This window comes from Delphinapterus leucas, chromosome X (genome assembly GCF_059928025.1).
Source record: "Delphinapterus leucas isolate spDelLeu-1000000601 "Yukka" chromosome X, BTC_Dleu_Yukka2, whole genome shotgun sequence".
Lineage (NCBI taxonomy): Eukaryota > Metazoa > Chordata > Mammalia > Artiodactyla > Monodontidae > Delphinapterus > Delphinapterus leucas.
The window spans coordinates 118,989,942-119,013,493 of NC_143150.1; the positions used below are offsets into that span (position 1 = coordinate 118,989,942).

At 39.6% G+C, this 23,552-nt stretch overlaps 1 protein-coding gene across 5 annotated transcripts in view; it reads right to left on the reverse strand.

Annotated features, from left to right (window-relative positions):
• REPS2 (RALBP1 associated Eps domain containing 2) overlaps positions 1 to 23,552 on the reverse strand; it is a 240,008-nt gene that overhangs the window by 15,117 nt on the left and 201,339 nt on the right. For all 5 annotated transcript variants that reach the window (XM_022562671.3, XM_022562667.3, XM_022562669.3 and 2 more), the window contains one exon: positions 14,030 to 14,135. In XM_022562671.3, the coding sequence (XP_022418379.1) occupies positions 14,030 to 14,135 (106 nt within the window). The remainder of the gene's footprint in view (positions 1 to 14,029; positions 14,136 to 23,552) is intronic.

A 23,552-nucleotide genomic window follows, 5' to 3' on the forward strand; every position in this document is an offset into this window, starting at 1 on the left:
CACCAGGAATTACAAACCTACAGCCTGCGAAAAGGAGAGCCCAAATACAGTAAGTTAATCAAAATGGGAAGACAGAAAAACACACAGCAGATGAAGGAGCAAGGTAAAAACCCACCAGAGCAAACGAATGAAGAGGAAATAGGCAGTGTACCTGAAAAAGAGCTCAGAGTAATGATAGTAAAGATGATCCAAAATCTTGGAAATAGAATGGAGAAAATACAAGAAACGTTTAACAAGGAACTAGAAGAACTTAAGAGCAAACAAACAATGATGAACAACACAATAAATGAAATTAAAAATTCTCTGGAAGGAATCAATAGCAGAATAACTGAGGCAGAAGGACAGATAAATGACCTGGAAGATAAAAGAGTGGAAATAACTACTGCAGAGTAGGACAAAGAAAAAATAATGAAAAGAATTGAGGACAGTCTCAGAGACCTCTGGGACAGCATGAAACTCACCAACATTCGAATTACAGGGGTCCTAGAAGAAGAAGAGAAAAAGAAAGGGACTGAGAAAATATTTGAAGATATTATAATTGAAATCTTCCCTAAGATGGGAAAGGAAATAGTCAATCAAGTCCAGGAAGCACAGAGAGTTCCATACAGGATAAACCCAAGGAGAAACACGCCAAGACACATATTAATCAAACTATCAAAAATTAAATACACAGAAAGAATATTAAAAGCAGCAAGGGAAAAACAACAAATAACATACAAGGGAATCCCCATGAGGTTAACGGCTGATCTTTCAGCAGAAACTATGCAAGCCAGAAGCGACTGGCAGGACATATTTAAAGTGATGAAAGGGAAAAACCTACAACCAAGATTACTCTACCCAGCAAGGTTCTCATTCAGATCCCACGGAGAAATTAAAACCTTTACAGAAAAGCAAAAGCTAAGAGAATTCAGCACCACCAAACCAGCTTTACAACAAATGCTAAAGGAACTTCTCTAGGCAGGAAACACAAGAGAAGGAAAAGACCTACAATAACTAACCAAAAACAATTAAGAAAATGGCAATAGGAACATACATACCAATAATTACCTTAAATGTAAATGGATTCAGTGCTCCAACCAAAAGACACAGACTGGCTGAATGGATACAAAAACAAGAGCTGTATATATGCTGTCTACAAGAGACCCACTTCAGACCTAGGGACACATACAGACTGAAAGTGAGGGGATGGAAAAAGATATTCCATGAAAATAGAAATCAAAAGAAAACTGTAGTAGCAATACTCATATCAGAAAAAAACAGACTTTAAAGACTATTACAAGAGACAAAGAAGGACATTACATAATGACCAAGGGATCAATCCAAGAAGAAGATATAACAATTGCAAATACTTATGTACCCAACATAGGAGCACCTCAATCTATAAGGCAAATGCTAACAGCCATAAAAGGGGAAATCAACAGTAACACAATCATAGTAGGGGACTTTAACACCCCACTTTCACCAATGGACAGATCATCCAAAATGAAAATAAACACAGCAACACAAGCTTTAAATGATACATTAAACAAGATGGACTTAATTGATATTTATAGGACATTCCATCCAAAAACAACAGAATACACTTTCTTCTCAAGTGCTCATGGAACATTCTCCAGGATAGATCATATCTTGGGTCACAAATCAAGCCCTGATAAATTTAAGAAAACTGATATCCTATCAAGTATCTTTTCTGACCACAACTCTATGAGACTAGGTATCAATTACAGGAAAAAATCTGTAAAAAAATACAAACACATGGAGGCTAAACAATACACTGCTAAATAACCAAGAGATCACTGAAGAAAGCAAAGAGGAAATCAAAAAATACCTAGAGACCAATGACGATGAAAACACGATGATCCAAAACCTATGGGATGCAGCAAAAGCAGTTCTAAGAGGGACGTTTATAGCAATAAAATCCTACCTCAAGAAACAACAAACATCTCAAATAAACAATCTAACTTTACACCTAAAAGAACTAGAAAAAGAAGAACAAACAAAACCCAAAGTTAGTAGAAGGAAAGAAATCATAAAGATCAGAGCAGAAATAAATGAATCAGAAACAAAGAAAACAATAGCAAAGCTCAACAAAAGTAAAAGCTGGTTCTTTGAGAAGATAAACAAAATTGAGAAACCATTAGCCACACTCATCAAGAAAAAGAGGGAGAGGACTCAAATCAATAAAATTAGAAAGGAAAAAGGAGAAGTTACAACAGACACCACAGAAATACAAAGCATCCTACGAGACTACTGCAAGGAACTCTATGCCAATAAAATGGACAACCTGGAAAAAATGGACAAATTCTTAGAAAAGTACAACCTTCGGAGACTAAACCAGGAAGAAATAGAAAATATAAACAGAGCAATCACAAGCACTGAAGTTGAAACTGTGATTAAAAATCTTCCAGCAAACAAAAGCCCAGGACCAGATGGCTTCACAGGCGAATTCTATCAAACATCAAGAGAAGTGCTAACACCTATCCTTCTCAAACTCTTCCAAAGTATAGCAGAGGGAGGAACACTCTCAAACTCACTCTATGAGGCCACCATCACCCTGATACCAAAACAAGACAAAGATGTCACAATGAAAGAAAACTATAGGCCAATATCACTGAGGAACATAGATGCAAAAATCCTCAACAAAATACAAGCAAACAGAATTCAACAGCACATTAAAAGGATCATACACCATGATCAAGTGGGGTTTATCCCAGGAATGCAAGGATTCTTCAATATACACAAATCAATCAATGTGATACACCATATTAACAAACTGAAGGATCAAAACCATATGATAATCTGAAGAGATGCCGGAAAAACTTCTGACAAAATTCAACACCCATTTATGATAAGAACCCTCCAGAAAGAAGGCATAGAGGGAACTTTCCTCAACATAATAAAGGCCATATATGACAAACCCACAGCCAACATTGTCCTCAATGGTGAAAAACTGAAACCATTTCCTCTAAGATCAGGAACGAGACAAGGTTGCCCACTGTCACCACTATTATTCAACGTAGTTTTGGAAGTTTTAGCTACAGCAATCAGAGAAGAAAAAGAAATAAAAGGAATCCAAATCGGAAAAGAAGAAGTAAAACTGTCACTATGTGCAGATGGCATGACACTTATACATAAAGTATCCTAAAGATGCTACTAGAAAACTACTAGAGCTAATCAATGAATCTGTTAAAGTCACAGGATACAAAATTAATACACAGAAATTCTCTTGCATTCCTATACACTAATGGTGAAAAATCTGAAAGAGAAATTAAGGAAACACTCCCATTTACCAGTGCAAAAAAAAGAATAAAATACCTAGGAATAAACCTACCTAAGGAGACAAAAGACCTGTATGCAGAAAACTGTAAGACACTGATGAAAAGACATTAAAGACGATACAAACAGATGGAGAGATATACCATGTTCTCGGATTGGAAGAATCAACATTGTGAAAATGAGTATACTACCCAAATCAATCTACAGATTCAATGCAGTCCCTATCAAACTACCACTGGCATTTTTCACAGAACTAAAACAAAAAATTTCACAATTTGTATGGAAACACAAAAGACCCCGAATAGCCAAAGCAGTCTTGAGAAAGAAAAACGGAGCTGGAGGAATCAGGCTCCCGGACTTCAGACTATAGTACAAAGCTACAGCAATCAAGACAGTATGGTACTGGCACAAAAACAGAAATATAGATCAATGGAACAGGGTAGAAAGCCCAGAGGTAAACCCACGCACATATGGTCACCTTATCTTTGATAAAGGAGGCAAGAATATACAATGGAGAAAAGACAGCCTCTTCAATAAGTGGTGCTGGGAAAACTGAACAGCTACATGTAGAAGAATGAAATTAGAACACTTCCTAACACCATACACAAAAATAAACTCAAAATGGATTAAAGACCTAAATGTAAGGCCAAACACTATAAAACTCTTTGAGGAAAACATAGGCAGAACACTCTATGACATAAATCACAGCAAGGTCCTTTTTGACCCACCTCCTAGAGAAATGGAAAGAAAAACAAAAATAAACAAATGGGACCTAATGAAACTTAAAAGCTTTTATACAGCAAAAGAAACTATAAACAAGACGAAAAGACAACCCTCAGAATGGGAGAAAATATTTGCAAATGAAGCAACTGACAAAGGATTAATCTCCAAAATTTACAAGCAGCTCATGCAGCTCAACATCAAAAAAGCAAACAACCCAATCCAAAAATGGGCAGAAGACCTAAATAGACATTCCTCCAAAGAAGATATACAGATTGCCAACAAACACATGAAAGGATGCTCAACATCACTAATCATTAGAGAAACGCAAATCAAAACTACAATGAGGGGCTTCCCTGGTGGCACAGTGGTTGAGGGTCCGCCTGCCGATGCAGGGGACGCGGGTTGGTGCCCCGGTCTGGGAAGATCCCACATGCCGCGGAGCAGCTGGGCCCATGAGCCATGGCCGCTGAGCCTGCGCGTCCGGAGCCTGTGCTCCGCAACGGGAGAGGCCACAGCAGTGAGAGGCCCGCGTACCGCAAAACCAACCCACCAAACAAACAAACAAAAAAAAACTACAGTGAGGTATCACCTCACACCAGTTAGAATGGCCATCATCAAAAAACCTACAAACAATAAATGCTGGAGAGGGTGTGGAGAAAAGGGAACCCTCTCGCACTGTTGGTGGGAATGTAAATTGATACAACCACTATGGAGAACAGTATGGAGGTTCCTTATAAAACTAAAAATAGAACTACCATACGACCCAGCAATTCCACTACTGGGCATATACCCTGAGAAAACCATAATTCAGAAAGAGTCATGTACCACAATGTTCATTGCAATTCTATTTACAGTAGTCAGGACATGGAAGCAAACCTAAGTGTCCATCGATAGATGAATGGATAAAGAAGAGGTGGCACATGTATACAATGGAATAGTACTCAGCCATAAAAAGAAACCAAATTGAGTTAGTTGTAGTGAAGTGCATGGACGTAGAGACTGTCATGCAGAGTGAAGTAAGTCAGAAAGAGAAAAATAAATACCGTATGCTAACACATATATATAAAGTCTAAAAAAAAAAAAAAGGTTCTGAAGAACCTAGGGGCAGGACAGCAATAAAGACTCAGACTTAGAGAATGGACTTGAGGATGCGGGGAGGGGGAAGGGTGAGCTGGGATGAAGTGAGAGAGTGGCATGGACTTACATATACTACCAAATGTGAAATAGATAGCTAGTGGGAAGCAGCCGCATAGCACAGGGAGATCAGCTCGGTGCTTTGTGACCACCTAGAGGCGTGGGATAGGGAGGGTGGGAGGGAGGTGCAAGAGGGAGGGGATATGGGGATATATATATATGTATAGCTGATTCACTGTGTTATAAAGCAGAAACTGACACACCATTGTAAAGCAATTATACTCCAATAAAGATGTTAAAAAAAGATCAACAAATAGGTTAATAGAGTGGAATAAGAACCCATAAATAAATCACACTTATATAGTCATTAGATTTTTGACAAAGGCACCAGAGTAATCCAAGGAGGAAAAGAAACTCTGTTCTTCAAATGGTTCTAGATTAATGATACTGGTATGGAAAAAAATGAACTTTGACCCTAATCCCACAGCATACAAAAAACTTAATTCAAAATGTATCATAGATATTGGTGCAGCCACTATGGAAAACACTATGGAAATTCATTTAAAAAATTAAAAATAGGGCTTCCCTGGTGGCACAGTGGTTGAGAGTCCGCCTGCCAATGCAGGGGACACGGGTTCGTGGCCCAGTCCAGGAAGATTCCACATGCCACGGAGTGGCTGGGCCCATGAGCCATGGCCGCTGAGCCTGCGCGTCCGGAGCCTGTGCTCCACAATGGGAGAGGCCACAACAGTGAGAGGCCCGTGTACCGCAAAAAAAAAAAAAAAAAAAAAAAAAATTAAAAATAGAACTACCAGGTGTGATGCCAGCAGCACGGCTGGGTAAGACATCCTTCGTCCATATCCCCCTGCCAATAACAATTTGGCCTCTATTCACAGACAAAGTGCCTTTTTGGGAGCTTTGGGATCCAGCACCGTACACCAAGGGACCCAGGAGGAGTCTCGTCCAGCCACGCATCGGGTAATAGGCACACAGACCTCAGTTCCGGCTCTGGACCCAGCAGGGGACCATGAAGCAGCTCTAGCCCCTCTCGGCCACAGTCCAAGAGACCCTGGAAAACACTGTTTTAGACAATCACCCACAGATGAAACAGCCTTTGTGGAAGTTCAAGTTTCAAGCAGAGAAGTTCCAGCACAATGCTAGAGAAAAATAATACAGGTCTAGATGCACTGCGGGGGGTAAGAAGAACTGTTTGACTACTCACATCACCTTCTCACAAAGCAGCACAGCTTAGGACTAAAAAAGATCTTGGCCTATGATTTCTCTCATGGGGGAAGGAAGAGCACATATGTGAGCACCCAGTTTCCCTGGCTGTGTGGGACACTGTCAAAGAGGCTCATTCCTGTCTCGCCCCATCCAGAGCACTGAATTGTGAACTGCATGACTGGGGGGTGGGGAGGGGGAAGAGGCTGGAGAGTGGCAAACAGGCCTCTCAAAAGAGGATTAAAGGAACGTGGATCTTACTAAATGTGTCCAGGGACTCCATCAAGAAGCCCACCCATAAGCCCCTGGGGATCCTCCAACTGGCCATGGGGCACTCTCAGCACTCCATGGGACTTACACACACCACCAACTTGTGGCAAGCTTCCTGTTCACATTCCTGATGACAGTAGCATGACTGACTGAGCACATACAGAAAGCTTTGCTGGCCCAAATGTGTGGACCATGAGAGACCACAAATTTGAGCTGTAGTGCCATCTTTGGGAAACAAAAGGGAGGCTGTTAGCAGTTGGCCTGGTGTTGTGCAGGATCAGAATAAGGCATACAAGCTTAAGAATTCTGCCACAAGAAGGAACAAGAAATGTTGAGCAAGTATAGCCATAGAAGATCTGAGAAATTCTCAGAATCTCTAATAGGGCTGATAGAAAGTATTTCTCTCCTGAAGGCAGTTAGTAAAGACTGGAGGATGTGACTGCTACTTCAAATGTGAAGACAGTAACACAAAACTTCAAGGAAACATGACGCCACCAAAGAATTACAATAATCTTCCAGTAACCAATCCCAAAGACATGGAGATCTATGATTTTCCCAATAAAGAATTTTAAATGGCTATTTTAAGGAAACTCAATGTGCTGCAAGAAAACACAGAAAGAGAAGTCAATTAATTCAGGAAAACTACACTACACGAATAAAATGAGAAGTTTAACAAAGAGATAGAAATCATAAAAAAGAACTACACAGAAATTCTGGAGCTGAAGAATGCAATGAATGCAATTAAAAATATAATACAGAACATCGACATCTGAATGGATCAAGCAGAAGAAAGAATCTGAGATAGAAGACAGGGATTTTGAAACTATCCAGTCAGAGAGGAACAAAGAAAAAAGAATTTAAAAGAATGAACAAAGGTATGTGATCTATGGGATGTCATCAAAAGAAACAGTTTGTGAATTATGAGGGTTCCTGAAGTTGAAGAGAGAGAGAAGAGGGCAGAAAGCTTATTTGAAGAAATAATGGCTGAGAACTTCCCAAATCTCGGGAGACATATGGATATCCAAGTTCATGAAGCTCACAGATCATTAAACAAACTCAACGTAAGAGTTCCTCTTGGGCTTCCCTGGTGGCGCAGTGGCTAAGAATCCGCCTGCCAGTGCAGGGGACACGGGTTCGAGCCCTGGTTCGGGAAGATCCCACACGCTGCGGAGCAGCTAAGCCCGTGCGCCACAACTAACTGAGCCTGTGCTCTAGAGCCCATGCCCCACAACAAGAGAAGCCACTGCAATGAGAAGCCCGTGGGTACTGCAACGAAGAGTAGCCTCTGCTCGCCCAAACTAGAGAAAGTCCGCACGCAGCAACGAAGACCCAATGCAGCCAAAAATAAATAAATAAAATAATAAATTTATTTTTTTAAAAAAGAATTCCTCTTTAAGACTCATTATAATAAATTTGTCAAAAATCAAAGACAAAGAGAAAAATCTTAAAAGCAGTAAGAGAAAAGAAGCTTGTAACTTAAAAGGGACCTCTCATAAGGCTATCAGTGGATTTCTCAGCAGGCACCCTTTGAGAGAGTGGGATGATAATCCAAAGTGCTAAAAGAAACAGAAAAAAACTGCCAATCAAGAATATGCTATTCAGCCAAGTTATCCTTCAGAAATGAAGGAGAGAGAAAGACTTTCCCAGGCAAACAGAAGCTGAGGGAGCTCATCACCACTAGACCTGCCTTACAAGAAATGTAGAAAGGAGTTCTTCAAGCTAAATGAAAGGACACTAATTAGTAACATGAAAACGTACAATATACTGGGGTAAAGTTAAGTATATAGTCAAATTCAGAATACTCTAATACTGAATATGGTAGTGTGTTAACCACTTAAATCTAGTATAAAGGTTAAAGGAAAAGAATATTAAAAATAACTATAGCTACAATAACTTGTTAATGAATACAAAATATGAAAAGAAGTAAATGATGACATCAAAAACAAAAAGGGGGAAGTAAAAGGGTAGAGTTTTTACACACAGTCCAAGTTAAGTTGTTATCAGCATATAATAGACTGTTATATCTACAAGATATTTTATGTAAGCCTCATGATAACAACAAAGCAAATACAAAAACCTAGAGTAGATTCACAAAAGATAAAGAGAAGACAATCAAAGCATACCTTTATGGAGAGTCATCAATTCACAAAGGCAGGCAGTAAGAGAGGAAGAAAAGAACAAGAGAACTACAAAATAGCCAGAAAATAGTAACATGGTATTCGTAAATCCTTACGTATCAATATTCACTTTAAATGTAAGTGAATTAAATTCTCCAGTCCAAGGGCATAGAGCAGCTGGATGGATTTAAAAAACAAGACTGAACTATATGCTGCCTACAGGAGACTCACTTCAGTTTTACAGTCACACATAAGAAAGAATGAAGGGATGAAAAAGATATTCCATGCAAGTAGATACCAAAAGAGAACAGGGTAGCTATTCTTTTACCAGACAAAATAGACTTTTGGCCAAAAACTATAACAAGAGACAAAGAATGTCATTATGTAATGTTAAAGGGATTAATTCATAAAGAAAATATAACAATCGTAAATATACATGCAGGCAACATCGGAGCACCTAAATATATTAAGCAAATACTAAAAGATCTGAAGGAAGAAATAGACAACAGTACAATAATAGTAGGGGACTTCAATACCTTACTTTCAACAGTGGGTATATCATCCAGACAGAAAATCAACAAGGAAATGTTGGACCTGAACTATACTTTATACCAAATGGAGCTAACAGACATATACAGAACATTCCAGCCAACAGAAGCGGAATACATATTCTTCTCAAGCGCACATGAAATACTCTCAAGGATATATCATATGATAGGTTACAAGATAAGTCTTAGCAGACTTAAGAATATCAAAATCATACCAAGTACCTTTTGCGACTGCAAAGTTATTAAACTAGAAATCAGTAACAGGAAGAAAACTAGAAAATTCAGAAATATGTGGAAATTAAACAAAACACTCCTGAACAACCAATGAGTCAAAGAAGAAGTCAAAAGGGGAATCAAAGAAATATCTTGAAACAAATAAAAACGGAAACACAACATTCTAAAACAAATGGCCAACAGCTACATGAAAATGTGCTCAACATCACTAATCATCAGGGAAATGCAAGTCAAAACCACAATGAGATATCACCTCACACTTGTTAGAATAGCTATCATCAAAAAGATAAGAGATAAGTGTTGGCAAGGATGCGGAGAAAAGGGAATGCTTGTGCAATGTTGGTCGGAATGTAAACTGATCCAGCAACTACAGAAAATAGTATGGACGTTTCTCAAAATTAAAAAAAAAGAACCATCATATAATCTACCAATCCCACTTCTGGGTATCCAAAGGAAATGAAATCAGGACCTCAAAGGGATATGTGCACTCCCATGTTCACTGCAGCATTATGCATTGATACAATAGCTAAGATATGGAAACAACTTAAGTTTCCATCTACAGACGAACGGATAAAGAAGATGTGGTACATACATACAATAGGGTATTATTCAGCTGTAAGAAAGAAGGAAATTCTGCCATTTGTGACATGGATGGACCTTGTGGGCACTATGCTAAGTGAAATAAGTCACACAGAGAAAGGCAAATACCATGTGATATCACTTATATGTGCAATCTAAAAAAGGCCAAATTCATAGAAACAGAGTAGAATGGTGGTTGCCAGAGACTGAGGGGAGGGTCATGCAGGAAATGGGGAGATGTTGGGCAAGGGTACGTACTTCCAATCATAAGATGAATAAGTTCTGGGGATCTAATGTATAGCATGGTGACTACAGTTAACAATACTGTATTACATACTTAAAAATTGCTAAGAAAGTAAATCTTAAATGTTCTCACCACATAAAAGAAATGATAATTATGTGAGTGATAAAACAGAATGAAATTTTGCCATTTGCAGCAACATGGATGGACTTGGGGCATTATGCTAAGTGAAATAAGTCAGACAGAGAAAGACAAATACTGTATGATCTCACTTATATGTGGAATCTAAAAAAAAGTCAACAAACTTGTGAATATAACAAAAAGGAAGCAGACTCACAGATATAAAGAACAAACTAATGGTTACCAGTGGGGAGAGAAAAGGGGAAAGGGGCATTATAGGGGTAGGAGATTAAGAGGTACAAATTAATAGGTATAAAATAAGCTACAAGGATATACTGTACAACACAGGGAATATAGCCAATATTTTATAATGTCTATAAATGGAGTATAACCTTTAAAAATCATGAATGACTATATTGTACACCTATAACTTACATAACATTGTACAGCAACTATAGCAACAATACTTCAATAAAAATAAATACTAATAATGAGGGTGAGAGGGAATTTTTAGAGGTGATGGGCAGTTTTATGGCATAAACTGTGACAGACTCATGGATGTATAATTATCTCCAAACTCATCATGTTGCATACATTAAATATGTACAGCTTTATTGAGGTATGTACAATCTTATCTCAATAAAGTAGTTTAAAAAAAACAAATGTTATCATAGATCTAAATGTAAAAGTTATAACAATAAAGACTTTAGAAGAAAACATAGGAGAATATCTTCATAATTCAGGTGTAGGCAAAGTTTCCCTATATAGGAAGAAAGTTAATAAACCATAAGAGGAAAAAATGATAAATCAGACTTTATCAAAATTAAAAAGTTCTGTTCATGAAAAGATTCAGTTAAAAAAATTAATAGGCAAAACAAAGACTAGAAGAAAACATTCATAAAATATATACCTTGACAAAGGACTGGTAACCAAGATATATAAAAAGCATCTACCTACAACTCCAAAAAAACGGCTGAAAATGATTTTTAAATGGCCAAATATTTGGAAAAGACACTTCATAAAATAAAATATATGAAAAGTAAATAATCACATAGAAAAGCGCTAAGGAGATGTAAAATAAAAACTATCTCACCACAGGACTTGCTAAAAATTAAAACAATAACACCAAGTGTTGGCGAGGATGAGGAACAACCAGAATTCTCACACAGTAGTGGTGGGAGTACTAAACGCTACAACCACTTTGGGAAAAGCTCTAGCAGTTTCTATTAAAACTAATTACACACAATCACCATATTACCTACTAATCCTAATCCTAGAAATTTACCCAAGAGAAATGAGAACATAGTCCCACACAAAGACTTATCCAAGAATGTAGTTTTATTCAAAATAGCAAAAACTAGAACCATCTCAGGTGTCCACTAATAGGAAAATTGATAACCAAATTGCAGCATATTCACTCAATAGAATACCACTCAGCAATAAAAAGGAACAGATTACTGAGACATACAGCAATGAAAATGAATCTCCAAAACATAATACTAAGTGAAAGAAGCTTTCCATAAAAGTACATGTCAGAGGACACCATTTACATAAAGTTACAGAATAGGCAACAGTATGGCCTAAGAAGTTTAGAATAGTGGTTACCTCTATGTGAGTGGGGCAGAAATTAACTGGGAAGGAGCATGAGGGAGCTTTCCGGGGAGATGGTAATGTGCTATATCTTTGATAGGGGGTTGAGATCCATAAGTAGATGCATTTGTTTAAAAGTCAGCAAGTGTACACTTAAGATTTGTACACTCATTGTATGTAAAATTTACAACATGAGAAAAACTTATAAAAATATTGAACTCTAGTTAATGATATGCATGTTAAAATATTTAGGGGACGCATACAGATGTCTACAATTTACTTGAAAACATTTTAAAAATAAGATGGACTGAAGGACAGATAAGAGGGATAGAAAAACGTGATAAAACAAGTATAACGAGATGTGAATGGTAGAACTGAAGTGGTGGCTATGAAAATATTCACTGTATGATTCTTTCACCTTTCTTGTATGCTTGAAAATGTTCATAATAAAATATTAGGGGGAGCTCCCTGGTGGTCTAGTGGTTAGGATTCCGGGCTTTGACTGTCATGGCCTGGGTTCAATCCCTGATCTGGGAACTGAGACCCCCACAAGCCACATTGCGCAGCCAAAAAAAAAAAAAAATTAGGGCGAAGCAGGGTAGTAACGAAAGAGAAAATAAAAAAGGAAGGGACAGCAGAGATTGCTAAAGAGGAATCACCAGTGAAGTAGAAGGACAACAAGGAAAGTATGATATCCCAAAAACCAGTTAGAAAGGACATTTCAGAGGAAAGAATGGTCAACGGTCAATGGCATAGATTTTTCTGAAAATCCAAATAATGTTAAAACAGGCCCACTGAATTTGGCTGTAAGAGGGGTGTAAGCGGAGGAGAATGAAAGCCACAACGAAGTGGAGGGAGAGAAAACTGCTGGTGAGGAATAAGAGACAATAAATGAAAACAACTCTTAAGAAACTTGGCTGTGAAAAGGAGACCAGAGAGACGGGGCAGCAGCTGAAGGAGGATGTGGCGTCACTACACTGGACAACACCAGAGCATGTTTATGTGTGGGTGGCAATGATCCAGCATAGAATCAGGGGGTGTCGTGGGTGCCCCGAAAATATATGTTTAACTCCCAACCCCCCGTACCTGTAAATGTGACCTTCTATGGAAATAGGGTCTTTGTGGATATAATCTAGTTAGAAATGAGACTGGGCTAGATTAGGGTGAGCCCTAACCCAATGACTGGTATCCTTATAAAAAGAGGGCACAATAAAAAGAGGAATTCCGACACAGACACAGGGAGACACAGAGAAAACGCCATGTGACAGCAGAGCCAGAAACTGGAGTGATGCATCTACCAGCCAAGGACTGCCAGCCACCACCAGAAACCAGAAGAAGAAAGGAAGAATTCCCCCCCAGAGCCTTCAGAGATAGCATAGCTCTGCTGACACCGTGATTCAGGCTTCTAGCCTCCAGAACTGGGAGAGAATAAGTTGCTACTATTTTAAGCCACCAAGTTTGTAGCGCTTTGTTAGGACAGCCCTGGGAAACTAATACAGGGGAGATTAATGGTGAAGAGAAACAGGCGATGAGGATGGGGTAATGTCCTTGAGAAGCTGATATGGAACCATTTCCAAGACACCAGGGCAGGAGTTAGCCTTCGAGAGGATCAGGGCCACCCTCTTCCATTGAAATAAGTATAGCATCATTCATGGAGGATCTAAACAAATGAGGGGTTTACCCAGAAGGCTTGGACAATAAAGAATGCTTCAAAGAGCCTTTGTAATAGCTTCTCTGTCTTTTTAACTAGCACACAATATGCAGCCTGCATATTAAAGGTACGAGTCTTCCTCTAAGCATACAAGAACCAACCTATGAAACTTAAATACAGCAACTCTGCCTTCCAAAAGGAGTTTGAGAACGAAGAGCAAGTCTTACCAACAGGAATGGAACCAGATGCTCAACCAATGTTTGTCAAAACAAAACACAACAGACAGACACAAAGCCTGGTAATCCAAATTCAGGAAGCTCCTTACCTTGAGCTGCTGCTGGAGTTCACTGTTCAACCGGGCCAGCACTGCATTTGCCTCTTTATTTTTGCGGATAGCAGTTTGAATAGCCTTCTTCTGTTTGGAAGACTGTCTACAAAAAAGTACAAACAGTTCACTGAAATAGAACTTACAGGTCTGGATCCTTGTGGGTCAGAACTCTCCGATTCACAGTAAGTGCTAAACTAACAAGGCGCTAATGTCACAGGGCTCCAAAAATAAAATCAGATATTCACACAGGCAGGCAGGCAGGCACACACCAAAGGAAACAAATTTGTTGGGATGAATTATTTACACCTGAAATAATGTCCATTTTATAACGTGAAGAAAAGCTGTGAATTGGGCCTTTTCAAACACTCTTCGTTCCATTTATCCAAAGACATTTTAATAACTATTTCTTCCTGACAAACGACATTAACTGAAATGCCCTTTTTGTGCAATTATTAATGGTGTTTAAAAGAACTGCAAGTGGCCCCGTGGACAAGTGTGAAGGAAAAGAATAGAAGAATATTCCCTTTAGCAAAAAATCCTACATTAACTTAGCCAGCCTACATACCTCTCTTTTATTTCTTTATTATTTGGCATGAATGCCTGAGTGTGTATGTGTGTGAGTGCGTGTGTGCATGTGCATACACCAACATACATTCTGTGGCACTTGAGAAAAACACAAAAATGTTTTATAATACTAGTCTTCCCAAATTAAGTCAAGAGTAAATTCACAGAACAGGTATAACTAAGGGGACCACACATCCCACCCAGCCCATTACCGTCTCTGCTTACACTGCCTGTCTGGCCCTAATTTTTCTTAGCACCCTCTTTCCCCCTCAAAACTGTCAATGTGGTTGTAGAACCTATATCCTTATATCCCACAGCAAGAAATACTGAATCCTCAGAGCAAAAGGGCAATCTAAGTTCCCCTAGAAAAACAAACGTATTTGTAATCACCGGGAGAAGGGTTCTAGGCCAGAGCGACTGAACTAGAATGCATTGTGACCACTAGAGAGATCTGGTGACTGTTCACTACGAATACACACTATGCTAGCCACTCTGCTCACCTGTAGAAGGCATGCTCCCTCCCCAACAAGTTGAAAGATTAATATTTTTTAACCCATAAATAGGCAGGGAAGAGGCTTCAAAATCTATTTTTTACAAGATATAGATTGCATTTCTGGTTTCAGGATAAGACGGAGTAGGCACGCTTCTCTCTATTCCTTCCACTAAATACAGTTAAAACCCTGGACATAATATACAGAATAATATAAGATGACTCTGCAAACTGAAGTGAAGTGGAGTGAAGAAGGCAAACCAGCTAGGGAACTCAGTACCCAGGGAAAGAATAGCCATGAATTCCCTGGGTTTTCTTTTTTCACTTCATGCATCCCATCAATGCCAATGAGAGCAGATAATATAAAGCCTCCCCAAAATTCTGCTCTCTCTAGCCAAAGGACTTGGAAAGGGGCAACCTAACAAGACAGAAAATTAGACACAATATCCCTCCTGAATATAGATGTAAAATCTTTTATAAAATATTAGCAAATAGAATTCAGCAATATAAAAAAATTATATATCATGACCAAGAGGAGTTGATTCCAGGGATGCAAGACAGATTCAATATTCAAAAATCAATCAATATAATTCACCATCTTAACAGGTGAAAGAAAAAAATCAAATGATCATATCAACTAATGTAGAAAAAGCACCTGATAAAACGCAACACCAATTTATAATAAAAACTCTCAGAAAGCTATTAATAGAGGTGAACTTCCTCAACTTGATAAAGAACCTCTACCAAAAAAACTATAGCTAACATCATACTTAATGAAAAACTGAATGGTTCCCCCTAAGCTTAGGAACAAGGCAAAAATTTCTACTCTCATCACTATTTTCAACATAGTGCTGGAAGTCCTAGCCAGCCCAGTTATACAAGAAAAGGAAACAAAAGGTACAAATATTGAAAAGAAAGAAACAAAACTGTCCCTATCTGCAGATGACACGACGGTCCACGTAGAAAATTTCAAGGAATCTATAAAAAACTCCTAGAACTAACAAGTGATTTCAGTAAGGACAGAAGTGAATTTGCAAGATAGATTAATCTACAAAAATCAATAGTATTTTGATATACTAACAATGAACACCTGAAAATCAAAAATACAACTTCATTTATAAAGACTCAAGCTGATTTTCTTAGATATATCACAACATATATGTAATTTACATGGTGAGAACTATACAACACTGATGAAAAAAATAAAATAGGATCTACATAAATAGAGAAATGTTTACGGATTGGAAAACTCAACATAGTAAAAGATGTCAACTCTCCCCAGATTGACATAAAGGTTTAACATAACTCCTATAGAAATCCCAGTAGGATTTTTGTAGCTCAAGACAAAATTATTCTAAAATCAAATGGAAAGTCAAAGGAATCAGAATAGCTAAACAATTTTGAAAAATAATTATAAGTGGGAAAAACAGAAGACATATAGCTATAGTTATCAAGTGGTGAAGTAATGAAGATACTAATCTTCATTACTATCTTGTGTGGTATTGGCAGAGGGAAAGACACATAGATCAATGGAATGGAATAAAGAACCCAGAAATAGACTCACACTAGTACAACCAACTTATTTTTGACAGACGTGCAAAAGCAAGTCAATGGAGAAAGAACAGCCTTTTCAACAAAAGTGCTGAAGCAATTCAATATCCATAGGCCAAAAAATGAACCTTGACCCAAATCTCACACCTTATATAAAAATTAACACAAAATGGATCCCCAACTTAAATGTAAAGTGTAAAATTATAAAACTTTTAGAAGAACACGTAAGAGAAAAAATCTTCAGGACCTAGAGCTTAGTGAAGAGATTTTAGAGGTGAAAAGAAAAGCACAATCCATAAAAGGAAAAGAAATAAGTAAGTTGGACTTCCTTAAAATTTTTAAACTTTTGCTCTGCAAAAGACTCTTTTAAGAGGATGAAAAAACAAGCCACAGACTGAGAGAAAACATTGCAAACCACATTGATTTGTATTTAGAATATATAAAGAACTCTCAAAACTCAACATTAAAAAACAATTCAATTAGAAAATGGGCAAAGGAGATGAAGAGACATGTCACCAAACAGGACACATGATGGCAAATACACACATGAAAAGATGTTCTAGCCATTAGGGAAATGCAAATTAATACCACAGTGGGATACCACTACACACGTATTAGAACAGCTAAATTTAAAAAACAGTGACAATACCAAATGCTGGTGAGGATGTGGAGACACTGAACCTCATACAGTGCTGGCTGGTGGGAAGATAAAATGGTACAGCCATTTTGGAAAACAACTTGGCAGTTTCTTTAAACACTAAATATACACTTAGCACACAACCCAACAATCACACTCTTGGACATTTAGCCCAGAGAAATGAAAACTTACGTATACACAAGAACCCGTACACAGATGCTCACAGCAGCTTTATCTGTAATACTCGACAACTAGACACAAACAAAATGTCTCTCCATAGGTGAATGGCTGAACAAACTGTGGTACACCCATAGCATAGAATACTGCTTAGCAGTATTGATTTATACAACAACTTGGACAGATATCAACGGCATTATGCCGAGTGAAAACAAGCCAAACTCAGAAGGTCACATGCTGTGTGATTCTATGAATATAACATTCAGAAAATGACAAAGTTATAGAGATGGGAAATTGATCAATGGTTACCACGGGTAAGGAGTAAAGAAGAAGATGGGGTAAGGGTGACTCCTGTACCTTGATTACGGTGGTGGTTACAAGACACACACATGTGATAAAATGGCAAAGAACTACACATATACACTATCCCAACGTCAATTGCCTAGTTTTGATATTATATTATAGTTAGATTAAATGCAATCATTGAGAGAAACTAGGTGAAAGATACACAGGACTTCTTTGTACTATTTTTGAATTTCCTATGAATCTATAATTATTACAAAACAAAAAGCATTGGTTTTCTTATAAATTTATTTATTTATATTTTATTTTTGGCTGCGTTGGGTCTTCATTGCTGCACGTGGGGTTTCTCTAGTTGCGGCGAGCGGGGGCTACTCTTTGTTGTGGCGTGCGGGCTTCTCGTTGCGGTGGCTTCCCTTGTTGCAGAGCATGGGCTCTAGGAGCGCGGGCTTCAGTAGTTGTGGCACATGGGCTCAGCAGTTGTGGCTCGCGGGCTCTAGAGTGCAGGCTCAGTAGTTGCGGCACACGGGCTTAGTTGCTCTGAGGCATGTGGGATCTTCCCAGACCAGGTCTCGAACCTGTATCCCCTGCATTGGCAGGCGGATTCTTAACCACTGCACCACCAGGGAAGTCCAAAAGTTTTATGAAAATACATGTTGATCAGAACTGGATGCCCCTACTTAAACAAATACCACGCTAAGTGTGCCAGCTTATAACAGTTTCCCCTCCTCTGGGAACTGTCTCCATCCCCTTCCCCCTCCCTCCACAGGGATGGGCCCCAGGCAGACAGTCCTATTTGTCTTAAGAAACGCTCAGCTCTGTTTTCACACTTGATCGGATGCTGGCCTGTGGTAAGCTGACCAGCTTCTCTCTCCCAGGGATGTATGGGTCCTGGTTAAGAATTTGGTTTAGCCTGGGCCCTGCACAGTGAGAATGTAACATCTGGAGCTGGAGGTGGTTGAGAAGTCTTCACAGATAAAAATGACAGAAAATAGAGAAGAATCAGGAGGAGAGCCAACAGGTATACAGTCCTCTCTCCCAATCCATCCCTGCCCCTGGTTTCCATGAGTCACCCCTGTACTCTTATAATAATGAACAGGGTTTTGCTAGCTCAAGTTGCTCTTCATGTTTTACAACCAAATGAGCCCTAAGTAACGCAAAGACAGGATCCGGCCCCAAAAACCTAAGGGTTCAGTAAAGGTGTCTAACTTGCCTCACCTCTTAAGGCTTGCTTCTAGAGTTTGTCTCTCCAGGTTCTCCTAACTTCGTTACTCACTGTTCCAAGGTGGGCTCTAAGTGGCCTGGTTTCCAAGGAGGAAGATGAGGGAATAACAGCAAAAAGGTGTCTATTTCGCCTGCTGCTGTTGTACGTCAGGCGATCTCTCGGTTTCGAACTGCGTACTGTGAGGCTCATCCACTGAAGGTTCTGTGGCAGACTGTCCTCCAATCCTATTCTCACGCCTTCCTGTTTTCAGTAGCATCTCCTCAGGTTGAGCTAGGCACATGGCCATGCAACTAGAAACTAGTGGCATTTCCATGTCTCCCTGGCAAGTAGATGAGGTCACATGACTAAGTCTGGGTGAAATGGATGCGAGAGAAGTGATGTATGCCACTTCTGAGTCATGCCCTTAAAAGTAATCTGTTTTCTCTCCATTTGCTCCTTCCCCCTTCCCGGGACCTGGAACACGAACATGTTAGAGGTGAGCCACCTCCGACCCTATGGATAAAGGCAACCCTCACAGGGATCTAAAACAAGACGACAGAAGGTACCTGGGTTCTGGGCAGGTACTCTTCTGGACCACTCACCAACTTAGACTTTTACATAAGAAAGTAGTTAATTTCTATGTTATGTGAGTGACTGTTACCTGGTTTATGTTCAAGCAGCTGAACCAATGTTTGAAGGAATATAAACTGGGGTCTCTAGATGAGAAAAATCTTCTTAGCCTTCACCCTGGGCCCTGATTTCTCCCACGGAATTCTGAGTACAGCTTTTAAGAAGTGAGTTTATACTGCCTTTTCTCTTCTTGGAAATGGTAGGTTTTCATTAGAGATGCCAATCATCAACCCCAAAGATATTCCAGTGTTGCCAAACATGAGGAGGGAAGGGAAACAGAATCCCAGCCACACTGAGAACGTCATACAGACAAGCAGACACTGCCACGCAAGCTCCTTGGAATGCCCTGGGGCGGCCCAGGACAATTCCTGGGGTTCCAGAGAAGAGCAAAGGCCACAGAGGCTGGCACAGGTTCAGTCACAGTACTGCCACACAGCATCCTCTAGTTCTAAACTGTTCAAACAACTCTTTTTTCCCAAAATCGATCCTTAGCAGATACATTAGATATGGGGAAAAAAATCAAGCTAAGCTATTTCTAAGAAAAACCCACTTCTGTCCTTACGGGTAGCTCATTAATGATGACACAATCAGAGAGCTGCTTATTACTTGTAACCTGGACTCAGGAGCGCACACCTGGAGAGAATATTTTATTAGTTCCTCTCCCCTAAATGGAGCAGACAGTGATGATATCTGAAGCAGAATTTGTTTCTTATTAATAGATCAGTTCTAACGTTAATTTCCCCAAAGGCTGAAGACCATTTTGCAACTTGATTTGTGACTCTTTTCTCGGTTTTCCCAAAGACGGTATATAGTAACGACCACTCTAAATGCACTGGAGAGAGATTAACTTACTACATACAATGGATGTCTAAGGGCATCAGAGCTTACTTCTCTCCCAGAACCCTAGCTGAGAAAGGGCCATACAGACTAACCATCATGTGTCTGGCTGTCCTCTCTCCAGGTTTTAAAAAATGATGAATGCTAAGTTGCTCCTTATCACTCCAAAATAAACTGGTCTGGGACCTGAAGTAAGTCTTATAAAGTTCCCTGCCATTTACAGCACTATTTGTGCTGCTGGTGGGTGCTAGCCTCTCTCAGCCTGACCCCATGTGGTCACCTAACTAGTGAAAGAGTATCATGGTGAGGGGCAGTGACTGAACAGGCAGATAAAAGAAAATATCTCCTTTCAACAAATGCTGCTGGGACAACTGGAAATCCATATGCAAAAGAATGAAGCTGGACCCCTTCATTATATAATACACAAAAATGAATTTAAAATAGACCTCAGGGCTCAATGTAAGAGCTAAAACTATAAAGCTTTTAGATGCGAACACAGGAACAAATCTTCATGAACTTGATTTGGGCAGTGGTTCCTAAGGTAAATTTTTTTTTAATATCTTTACTGGAGTATAATTGCTTTACAATGTTGTGTTAGTTTCTGCTGTATGACAAAGTGAATCAGCTATATGTATACATATATCCCCATATCTCCTCCCTCTTGCGTCTCCCTCCCACCCTCCCTATGGCACTGGGCAATGGTTTCTTAGGTATGACAGCAAAAGCACAAGTGACAAAAGAAAAAAATTCGATAAATTGGACTTGACCAAACTTAAAAATATTGTGCTGCAAATAGCACCATCAAGAAAGTGAAAAGACAATGCACAGAATGGGAGAAAATATTTGCAACTCATACATCTGACAAGGGACTTGTATCCAGAGTATATAAAGAACTCATAACTTAAAAATAAAAAGATAAATAATCCAATTAAAAATGGGCAAAAACCTGAGAAGACATTTCTCCAAAGAAGTTATACACATGGCCAATAAGCACATGAAAAGATGCTCAACATCACTATTCATTAAGGAAATAAAAATAAAAACTACAATGAGATACCACTTCACACCCACTAAGATGGCTATGATAAAAACCCTAAAAATCAAATAACAAGTGTTGGTAAAGAGGAGGAAAATTTGGAACCCTCATACTTTACTGGCAGGATTGTAAAATGCTTTAGCCACTGTGGAAAACAGTTTGGCAGGTCCCCAAACTGTTAAACATAGAGTTACCATATGACCCAGCAATTCTACTCCTAGGTATAAATACTCAAGACAAATGAAAAGGTAAGTCCACACAAAAATTTGTAAACAAATATTCACAGCATCATTATTCTTATTAGCTGAAAAGTGGAAACAACCCAAATGACCATCAACTGATGAATGGATGAATAAAATGTCGTATATCCATATAATGGAACATTATTCAGCAATTAAAAAAATTAAGTTCTGACTTACTATACAACATGTATGAACCTTAAAAACATGATGCTAAGTGAAAGAAGCCAGTCACAGAAGACCACATGTTGTATGATTCCATTTAAATGAAATGGCCAGAGCAGGCACATCTATGAAGACGGAAAGTAGATAGTGGGGCAGGGGAGAATGGAAAGTGACTGCTAATGGGCACAGAATCTCTTTTGGGGGTGATGAAAATGTTCTAAAATTACACTGTTATGATGGTTGCACAACTTCGTAAATATGCTAAAAACCACTGAAGTATACACTTAAAAGAGTGAATTGTATGCTATGTGAAATGTATCTAAATAAAGTTGTCTTTTGAAAAAGATGAAGAGGACTTCCCTGGTGGTGCAGTGGTTAAAAATCCGTCTGCCAATGCAGGGGACACGGGCTCGAGCCCTGGTCCGGGAAGATCCCACATGCCGCGGAGCAACTAAGCCTGTGCACCACGACTACTGAGCCCGCGTGCCACAACTACGGAAGCCCGCACGCATAGAGCCCGTGCTCCGCAACAAGAGAAGCCACTGCAATGAGAAGCCCGTGCACCGCAACGAAGAGTAGCCCCCACTCGCCGCAACTAGATAAAGCCCGTGCGCAGCAACGAAGACCCAACGCAGCCAAAACTAAATAAGTACATTTATATATTTAAAAATAAAAGGTGAAAAAAGAAGATCTCTGCGTGAACTCCACCAGCGGCCCTGCCATCCAGTTTGGAGGATGTCGTAGTCACCACTGAGTGACTAGCATTGATGTGAAGTGCAGTTTACAGTGGAAAGCTGGGGAGAACATGGAAGCAAGTTTGGCTGTCTGTGTTCCTGACAGAGATGCATCCTCTAGGCTGGAAGGTGGCTGGAAGATGACCAAAGCTTTCAGTGGCTATTAAGGACAAAATACACTTCCTTTATGCACTAATACTACCAGGGAACTGTCTATTGGGAAAAAACAAAAGCCATTACCTGAAGAAGAGTGCTGCACAGATTCAGAATGGGGATTGGCTTCAAAGGCAAGCTGCACCCACAGAACCTGTTGCTTTTCTTCCCATAACAGTGTAAGCAGGAGTAACTCCGAAGCAGCCCCTGAGACCCACAGGGCCCCTGGAGCGGTGCCATGACGTATCCCGAGCATTTGTGTTAGTGACTAGTCAGGCTCACTTGAAGTAACACGCAGCAGCAGTTTTCTGCCCTGGACACCTGGCTCAATTTCACTGAGGCAAGTGATGGCTCTTCTTAAAGCCAAAGCCTGGAGAAGGATGGTCTTCTCGGTCCCGGGCCATGTCCACAGGTGTCCCCACCCTCCATCCAGCTGATCATACAGACAGATATCTTAGCAGCTCTGCATGTGACCGTTCTGTGCTGGGATGCTCAACAACAGAACCCCTTCATGGGGATGAAAAGGAATCACACACCACATCTACTCAAAGTTGGGTCTGAGGGTCTTGAAGCTGGCCACGTGCACCGGGGAACATGAGATAAGACAGGCAAAGGGGGAAACTGCCATTTATATTACTGTCTTCTTCCCAGGAAAACACAGGCCAGAACAAAGAAGAACAGTAGGAAAGAAAGGAAGAGGAGGGGAGGAGGGGAAGGAAATCAAACCAACCCAAAGCACACGCCAGCCTGGGACTTGCTGGTCCCTGGGGTCAAGTTAAGTCCATCACTTAGAAAGCCTCTTC